Genomic DNA, 10,000 nt, shown 5'->3' on the forward strand with positions numbered 1-10,000 from the left:
AGAGCCAAATGGTCAAGACTCATAGTGTTGTTCAAACCCATCCACTCCTTCAGTAGGACAGGACAAGGGACTAGTGACTGGTTTCACACTGGGCAGACGTTCATCATATTTTGCACTTTGCTCCCAAACATCAGCAATATTTTCACTGAGACACTTACACTGACACCATAAAGCTGGATGACAGATTATTTCACGATCCTATCTTTGATTAATGCATGACACAGCAATATATTAATAAAAGTATGAATAATCATTAAATGATTTACAGTGCTTTATTACGCTGTGTGTTTTCAGGAGAGTGTACAGTCACCTTGAATCCTAATTTAATATTAAGGACATGATTTCTCATTACCACTGATTGACTGTTTGTTTTGGCTTCATATCAATTATAATAGTTAGTTAATGATGATTAAACAGTGTATGCATGCTTTAAGGGTAGGTGAGGACAGCGGAGCCCTTAGTTTTGCATGATCCTTTCCTTGGGGACCACTGATCCTCAACCACTTCATCAGTAAAAGCAACATGGTGGAACCCTATCCAGTCTTTATCTATGCAGTATGTCACCTATCAGTTGCTGTGAAGGACACATCTCAGACCTGTAGCCTCCCTGTATGTGCATGCACTACACCTTTGGGTCCCTAGTGGTCTTGTGCTCACCCCATAGCCCTTGAGTCACTAGCTACCTTCACAAATTACACAACTTAAAAGAACATGATTCCTTCCTCGGTCTGAGGTGATTGGCATTTTAAATTCCATCATGTTCTCCCAAGGCCCTAGTGAGATTTGTCTTTTTGATCCAGAAATTTAGGATTAAGCCATATGTTCATGTCTTTGATCTTGGTTTATACCAGACAAACTGTGGTGAATACCTTTGGGCTTAACAATGACCTTCAACAGAAATAGCTTTGAACCTCTAACCAGACGACTGCCTTTGAATCTCTGAACTCCCCTAAGCCTTTCTCCTCTCAGACATCAGTGATAAGGCCTGAGTGATGTTCACATTCAGTTTGATCTTTCTCTAAATCTCATAGGTATCTGAGTCCAGACATCAACACATGGGGCTGTAGATGTCAGGATAGTTTTTTGATTTGGTTCTGATAAAACATGACTATCAGGGAAACTGAGTTTGGCAAAAGCTGGGCTTGGTGGCTGTTGTCAAGCAATGCTAGTTATCACAGAATGTTTGAAGAGTTTCATTCACCACTCTGAGCGGTCCTGGCTGTCCTGGCGTCCCGCTGGTGGAACGAGCTTCCCACTGCTGTCATGACTGCAGAGTCACTACCAATCTTGCGCTGTAGATTGAAGACCCATCTCTTCAGGCTACATTTTAACGGCCCCTCCTAAAGACCTCTTCACCCCCACTACCCCCTGTACAAGTTTCTCTCCTGTTAATAATAATATTTTTTTTTTTTTAAATAATCCTTCTTCTCGCATTGTGACTGCCTATGGTCCCTGGTCTGAGCATTGATTACTTTATCTTATGATGACTGATGGATAGATGATTCACTTGCTTAAACAAATGTATTTCATGTAAGTCGCTTTGGATAAAGACGTCTGCTAAGTGCCATAAATGTAAATGTAAATGTAAATGTAAATGTAACCCAGATATTGTAGGTGTGTTGGAGGGTTTCGTTCACTGCAATTACTTCACAGCAGGGCCAGTCTGTCCTGTCTTCTGCTTCATGGAAAAACTGCTATCTGAGGTAACCCAATAATGCACTAAATGGAATTAGAGTACTTTTACCTCTCTCCTGTGAGTTTAATTCAGCATGTGGGAATGGGGAATGTTTACTGGCACTGCACCATTTGCTCCTGTAGCCTGAAAGGTTCTGACTCAGACTGGGTCTCTCTCAGTCTGGCAACGTCTGTGTTTGGGACTCCACTTGGAAAGCCTCGGTGCACTAAGCTGACCTCTCGCTATTAGCAATTAGCATCAACATCATATTAAATATTTATTTACATTTTGTATGGGAAAGTTCTTCTTCTGGTCTAGATCAGCGTTTCTCAACCTTTGTTGAATCAGCTGTGACCAACTTGCAAGCTGCCTAAATAAGTCTTATATCCATCCGGTTCTGAGCAGCTATTCTATCAGCTTATAGTAATTGCTCAATATTTTATTCAAGACTAGGCTAATTATCTAAAAGCTAGATAATTATCTAAATTAATTAATTTAGATAATTATCTTATCTAAATTAACACTTTGTTAATTCTTATTTAACTTGCAAACCCTCTCACCAGGCACACGCAGGAAAAACAAAAACAATTTGTTTGTCCTATCAACTGAAATAAGGTCAATTATCAGACCAACCAATTATCCAAAGCAACAACATAACAAATCTCTCTTCTTTTAATCTAAAAGCTCATTGGGTGAATTAATCCTTGAAGACTTTTTGGTCGGCAGCATTTCTACTCACCAAAACAAAATAATAAAGCAGAATTTGAAATATTTGATCTGCTGAAAGCCACCCTTTTAAGATTAAATGCTTATAATCTGCACTTTGACTTGGGGGGGGGGGGGGAGTAGCAGCATTAGAGATGAAAGTAGTCTGCATCTTATAATATACAACATATTGCAGCATGGTAAACAAACAAATGGTTTGCAGATGCAGTAGTTGTTGAAATAATGGTTTATATAAGCCAAATAACGATACGTTTTGTATTGTTTGTACTGCATTACAGAAACTGAGAACCAGCATGGTGTCCTTTGATGCATGATGCCTCTGGTGAGTCTTTGTGTACTTCTCCTACTCCCATGGAGAGTGTTTTTTGTTGTTGTTTGTCCGGTGTTCGGTGAGCCCATCGATCCAGCCCCTGGTCCACGATTAGAACGTGAAGAATGGATTTTCCCGCTTCCCAGCGCCACATCCGAGCCACAGCCCAGCGGAGGGCTACTCTGGGCCCAGTCAACACACTCGCTCTGCGGCAAACTGCACATCTCAGATGAAATCCCAGAAGGCCTGTGTAATCATCAGAAACAGACCTGAACTGGTAAACAAAAGTAGTAGTCTGCAGTCATTCAGCCGGGACCCATTTAAACCTTCCATTTGTTTTTCCACACACGTTACTTTCTCGCTTCATGTTATTTGTTATCACTTAATATTTCCAACTGGCCTTCCCAGTGACACCACAGTGGGGACTCTAGGTGTTTTTTGGAAGCCATGTTAATTTGGTTATTGTGGTTCTGAGACGCTTTGTGTTTTGTTTCCTCATGAGGTGCAGTGGATTTCACTGATCCAGTTCTGGATGGAAAGTCTGACAAGTCTGATTAGCTGAGACATGAAGGAGGTTATGTCAGCAAAATAATATGTTAGCAGACCCACAGAGACAAAATATAAATGCCAAGCTGGCTGTGATGGTTGTTTACCGAAACATAACTAGCTTATCTTTCCATCTGGGCTCTCTGCTGCTTTTCAGGACGTGTTAAGATGAGGGAGAAGAGGATAGAGAGAGAGGGAAGTGAGGGGAAAGCGAGAGTGAAGAGAGAGCGGAAGGAAGGGAGGAGAGCATAGAGAGAGAGAGGGGAGAGGGGAATATAAAGGAGAAGAAATGTAAAGTCAACCGTAATGGTTTTTGCTCTGGGGCAGAGGTGTGTGACGACAGTAGCAAGGAGTGGCAAAGCGGTTCACTGAGTCACAGCATGTCTCCCTGGGGATCAAAGACCTGTGAAAGAAACTTTCTCACCAACTCTCAAACAGACCTTTAGGTCCCGTCTCTGCAGGGGTGCTGATACAGGGTTCCAAAACCTCTTTCTACACATGCAATTTGCATGCTGGAGACTTTTCAGAGACTGGCTAGTCAATAAAAAGTAGGGACTCCAATACTAACTGATTTTTATTTCTTTGGCATTGACATTTTTGCGATAAAGGCCTTATACGACTTAGTTCCAATGGTCTAATATCGTCCTGGTCCAATATGTTGTGCAATACTCAGAAGGCATGTCAAGCTTCCTGTGGTTCCACTGAACATCTACATCTCTTATTATGGACTGTATCATTCTTTGCAGGGTCCCGATCGAAGCATTTAGGGCAATCATTTGAAAGATTCAACGACTTTCAAGGACTCTTTTTTCCAAGGACTATTTTCCAGGACTATCAAGGGCTTATTCTTATTTTCAGGACTGTTCAAGGACCATGGGAACCCTATGATATCATGTGTCATACTTTTGCATTCAATTCAAAATCATTTATCTGATTAGATACTTCACTGTTCTCGTCTATGACATGTTTAAAGATTCACCAATGTTTTATCCAGTGACAACTTACCTGGGGGCATCCTTACCCACAATGCAAGAGATGAGTCAGACGTTATGGGTGAGACCGGGAATCCGAGACCGGGAATCGCTGCGGTCATGAGACTAATTTATTTTCCTGGGGGGGAAAAACTGTATCTGACACACAGGCAACCTATTCCGCTTTATGTTTCACTAAATTGAACAACTTCACACAACACCTCCAGCATTAAACACAACCTCAGAACCTCAACTTTTAAATCTTATCAATGCTGAAGGGACATTGCTTATTGACCATGAGTCACTGCAACAATGTAATGCTTTAATTTTTACCTACTGTACAGCTACCTCAGACTAACAATGGCACCAACTACCTCACAACAATAGGAGGGTGTAATACCTCCCATGAACTACCCCAAGGAGAAGTGCTTTGCTGTAGGCGTCTACGAGATGTGAGTCGTCTGTGCTGGAGCCCATCCTTAGGCTTTGAAGAAGCAGGACTGACTGGGCATTGATCAAGGAAGACTGGGGTTAGCGCATAGCTACAGAGGAACGTGTTGGAAGGTGATGTGAGTGTTTCTTCTCTCAGTGGTTCCAGAGGGATGTCTCCAGATGTGGTGGACTGAGCCCATCTCCCGAGCCCAGAGGGATTGCGTTGGGTGAGGTATCTGTCCAGAACTTTAAAGACACACATCTCAGCTTCACCTTTTGACGTATCTCGCTAATGCGTCAACCAGGACACGCAATTGGGAATGCGTTAAGTGTGTATAGGCACACAATTTTAATTAGGACACTGTGTTGGGTCTACCACTTAGAGTTATAACTCCTTGTCTGTCATGACTTGTGATGTCATTTGTGAAGTACCCAGACATGGATATGACAACCTCTCTTCCTTTAAGTTTATTCTAGTCAAATGAACTGAATGTTATGTCTGGGATTCACAGGTTCGGTCTTGTTTGGTGCGTATTCAGGAACCCTCTCAAAAACTAGATCTCAGAGGTTTTAATCCAATCAATACAAACTTCAAACACAACCCTCGAGTTAAATGTTTTCTTATCGTGTAAACATCATCAAATACACTCCTCCCAATCTTCTCCCTACATTCAAACCACGGTGGTGTATTGCTTGTGCTTAAAAATCCAAGCTCAGTTGAATGAGTTGTTTTTATATATATATTATTCCTACAAATACATGTTTCTCAGCACTTTGAAAAATGTTCACTTTCCTCAGTAAATAAAGAAAGCTAAAAATATCCTATGGTGAAAAAATAAAAACAAAACAACAAAACAAACCATTTTGAACATTGAAACAAACTGGAGAAAATGAAAAACCACCAAAAAGACACCAAAATAAAAATATAATGAAATTAAAAAATTCTACATCCTGTACAAACACTATGGCCCAATAATTTAAGAAAATAGTGTCTCTAAAACGTTCATATTGCTTTGTACCTCTACTGTTGCCCCTGTATGGGTGAAGTCCAACTGTCCAGCACCAGGCAGTCCCAACGGCAGCCACAGGGGGCACCATCCAAAGTCCCAGGTGCTGACGTCTCTCGAGAGGTCATGGGATCAACCTGCAGCCAATGGCGTGCAGGCGTGGTGGAAGAGAAACAGTCATGTTTATGGTCTTGTTTCGTCTTCGGTATGCTGTGTTGTTTTTGTGTATTCTTGTTTTGGCAGTAACAATACAAAGACAAAGGATGGTCACACTACTACAGTACTGTACTCCTCATGAAACCAAGGATGTTTTTACCGCTTGTTGTAGTTTCACCATTATTACTCTCTACGGCATTATTACTAGGACTATCACCATCACAGATACACCAAGTGCATCGTGTGTTTGAGTGTGTGTGTGTGTGTGCGTGTGTGTGTGTGTGTGTGTATGTGCGTGTGTGTAGTTCATTTTTCTGTGTTTGTATGTCAGTGTTCAGTGCTCAGAGCTTGTCTTCTCAAAGGAGAAACTGGGCAGAGTCAAAAGCTTAGGGTTGGGGTTTGAGACCCCTCCGTCTTGACTCAAACCTTCCCCGACCCCCAGATCAAACGAGTCCTTGGAGTCGCTGGAAGGGGCCCTTCTTCTCAGGCAGGTATCTCGGCTGGGCAGGGGCGAGGGCATCCCCAGCCCCCCAAGGGCTGGGTGGAGAGCAGGCTGGGGCTCCAGTCCATCAGGGGGGTCAACAGAGATACAGGGGGGGCTCATCTTCTTCTTGCGTCGGGGTGAGGGGAGGCTGGTCTGGGTGGAGGGCGTCTGGGTCTGGATCTGGAGGCTGTCTGCACGTGAGACGAACCCAGAGGAAGTAGAGGTGGTGCTGCGCTGGGGACTGGACTCCATGGAAGAACACACCTCCACTGAGTGGCGGCGCGGGTCGTCCAACCAGGAAGAAGGTCGTGGGCGGGGCAGGAGAACGCTCCGGCCCTGTGTGTCGACGCTGTGGAACCTCTTCAGCTGCCTCAGGCACGGCCCGCGACCCTCACCTGGGTAACCCTCATGACCTCTGACCTCTAACCCCAGCCCTCCAACCCCGATGACGTCACCGCTGCTGGCCAGCCCCGCCCGGGTGATGAGGGACACTTCCTGGTCCACCGAGGCCTCCTCCTGCCTCCTGGGTCTCGTAGGGGGGAGGGGGGGGGGTGAGGAGGGGGGTGAGGGGGAGGAGGGGGAATGGGGGAGGTGGTATTGGTCGTGGTGGGGTTGCTGGGTGTGAACACTGCTGGGGCGGGCTGGTTTGGGGGAGGCGCCCGGGGTGGCAGGGACCAAACGGAGAGCAGGCTGCTGATGGCAGGATGAGGAGGAGGAGGAGGAAGAGGAGGAGGAGGAGGAGGAGGAGGAGGAGGAGGAGGAAGGAGGAAGGCCAAGAGAGGCCATATCCAGGACCCCCTCCTCACTCTCCCCTCCATCTGAACACAGGGCCTCCTGAGAGTCATTGGACACTGCCACCTGAGGGAGGGAGGGAGGGGGGGAAGAGGGGGGCAAAGGGTAGGTAGGTAAGGTAAGGGAGAGGGGTGAGACCCAGGTTGGGGGGGTTAAGGGGACATGGAAGGGTGAGAGGGAGGAGACTGGTTAGTGTGAGGTGACAGGGTGAGGATGACCAATAGGAGAGTCAGAGTTAACTGATAGACCAGCATGCTCCCGATGCCCTCTCTGCCTCTCTCTGATACAGGGAAACCTTTATACAGAGAGGTTTGGACTCAAAGTGGTGTATTACAGTAGGTCACAGCTGTGCAGCTCTCTGGGCTACAGCATGTACCACTAACACAGTTGGCCAATCGCTGTCGTTGTCATTCTACAACAGCCAATAGGACAGAGGGGCATGAAGAGCACTGCATGGCACACTGCACTCTGAGCCACTCAATACCCAGACCCTTGCCCATCATACCCCAGTCCCCTTACCACACCCCACCCCCTCCCAGGGGGGGGGTTTCCGATTTGGGTTTAAGAGAGTCATAGACTATGACAGAGCAACTTTCAACATGAGATGGCTCCTCTGAGTCCTATTGAGAAACTTCTGTATTCATTTTATGGATTCAAATCAGAATATGATGATCACATTTGCATTGAGTTAATCGCCCAATTTGCCCCCTGTGCCTACTGTGGGTGTCAGGGGAGAAATGAGATACCAAGGCCATTAATTCTCCTCTGAGGGATATAGAAAAGGGGGGTGGGTGAAGGGCAAAGGGTATGTAGCTACAGGAGAGGACGGGTTAGTCAACACAACCATACACACATCCAATGTTCCAATACCCTCATATGGCTTCCTCTCCTGACACGCTCTCGTTTGAGCTCACTGATCTGAAAAGACTTGGGCAGTAAATGCCAGAGGATGGAAATAGTTTGAATATACAATGAGAAAAAGCCATGTAAGAGTGTTGGGACATACATAATCATGAGTTCCCTCCAGCAGCACAGATGATGTGACTATGGCGCCATCTAGTGGACACAGGTTGTTTAGACACCCACGGCCTCCCCATGTCATAACACTACAACTATCAGTCACTTGAACACAGTATACTGCATTACATGTTATATATATGTTGTGAAGGACTGCACCTAGATTCAGTATGTTTTGAAACATAAAAGGACAATATGCTTTGACTCTGAGTAAGGCAATTGATTGAGGCAGTGTTAAGATACCTACAGTATTCATTCTTTGTATATACGTGGGAGTCAGGTCAGGAAAAGGTGTTCTAACTAACAACCTGCTTTTATAGAAATGTTCCTTTGTCTATGTGGTAACATTCAAACCCCTGCTACGACTGTATTATAGTTTATTTTTTGATCTACCCAATGGTTGTTTTCATACAATAGCTCTATCACGAAATGATCAAGTGCCCTAAAACAATACCATGTTTAAGTGTATAAAATGTGGTCAAATAGTATATAGACAGAACTGATACAGTAGTTGACATCGGATATTTCTGACATCATCCCCTGAGTTATGTAGTGTGTGTGTGTGTGTGTGAGTGTGTGTGTGTGTGTGTGTGTGTGTGTGTGTGTGTGTGTGTGTGTGTGTGTGTGTGTGTGTGTGTGTGTGTGTGTGTGTGTGTGTGTGCAGAACAGGGGAGGCTGGTGGAGGTAAAAACGTATTTGATCCCATTTCTCATTCCATTCCATGCATTACAATGCCTCTGCTCTCCGATTTCTACCTCCACCAGCCTCCTCTGGCGTGGACGTATTAGTACACTGTATATTGGTCTATAAGTCTTCACCTCTGAGCCAAGCTACTGTAAGATATCATCTGACTAAAATACATTCGATCAATCACCAACTGAATAATAAAGTGCCGTGGTGAGAGTAGGTAGTTGCTGTTGCTTCTTGACGATCTGTGTAATCATTATGCCCCTTCTAATACTGTGAGGACTGAAGCATCTAACTGTACTGTAGGTTCTACTATACAGAACAACCACATCGGTCTATTTCCAGCATGTACCTGCTATCGAGCCCCAGGTGAAATGCATTGTGGGTGATGGTTAGCAAGAGACAGACGAGGGGATGGGGAATAAGGAGGAGGGACAGGTCAAAGGGAGGGAAGTGTGTGTGTGTGTGTGTGTGTTTGTGTCTGTGTGTGTGTGGGTGGGTGGGTGTTTGTGTATGTGTGCGTGCGTGCGTGCATGCGTGCGTGCGTGCGTGTGTGCGTGCGTGCGTGCGTGCGTGCGTGTGTGTGTTTGGGAAAGGGGAAGGGGGAGCGAGATAGGGAAGCTCAGTGTTTCTGAAACGAGATGCCGTGTCACTGTTTCAGAAACAGGAGTATCTGTGTTTATGCAACAGCTTGGGGTCTGGTGGCTGTTGAACCACACTGAGCTGAGATCAGACAGGACAGAGAGGAAGGCGGAGAGGGAGGAGAGAAGGTGGATCAGTTGTTAACACATACAGAACACACAGGAAGGAGGGAGGAGAAGGAGAGAAGAGAGAAGAAGAGCAGAATGAGGCCAGTCGCGAGGAAAGAAAGGTTCACAGTACGTGACACATACAGTTGTCATCATCACAGAAACAGAGAACAGGGGGAGAAAAACAATGATGGAATTTGAGGTGTATACTGTAACCTATTCCCCTAGATGTGTGTGTGTGTGTGTGTGTGTGTGTGTGTGTGTGTGTGTGTGTGTCTCACCTGTCTGCGGAGCGTACGGCTGAGTGTGTGTGTGTGTCGGGGCGGTGGGAGCCGGGGTATACTCTCTGAGTCAGAGAGGCTGTGGGGACTGATGGGTCTGAAGAGATCCGTAGGAACAGACAACTGCTTGGAACCCTCCTCTGACTGGGGCCGGAGCGAGCTACAAG

The 10,000-nt window shown here is 45.5% G+C and overlaps 2 protein-coding genes across 2 annotated transcripts in view; one reads left to right on the forward strand and one right to left on the reverse strand.

Annotated features, from left to right (window-relative positions):
* Positions 1 to 10,000, forward strand: part of wbp2 (WW domain binding protein 2) — a 294,959-nt gene that overhangs the window by 168,719 nt on the left and 116,240 nt on the right. The window lies entirely within an intron of this gene.
* cacna1g (calcium channel, voltage-dependent, T type, alpha 1G subunit) overlaps positions 5,270 to 10,000 on the reverse strand; it is a gene marked incomplete at its 5' end in the record, with an annotated part of 158,917 nt that continues 154,186 nt past the window's right edge. Inside the window, 2 exon segments of the mRNA XM_083687132.1 lie at positions 5,270 to 7,165; positions 9,834 to 10,000. The exon segment at positions 9,834 to 10,000 is cut by the window's right edge and continues 3 nt beyond it. Of these exon segments, the coding sequence (XP_083543258.1) occupies positions 6,158 to 7,165; positions 9,834 to 10,000 (1,175 nt within the window). The 3' untranslated portion in view covers positions 5,270 to 6,157.

This window comes from Argentina silus (assembly GCF_951799395.1).
Source record: "Argentina silus genome assembly, chromosome: 16".
NCBI classification, from domain to species: domain Eukaryota; kingdom Metazoa; phylum Chordata; class Actinopteri; order Argentiniformes; family Argentinidae; genus Argentina; species Argentina silus.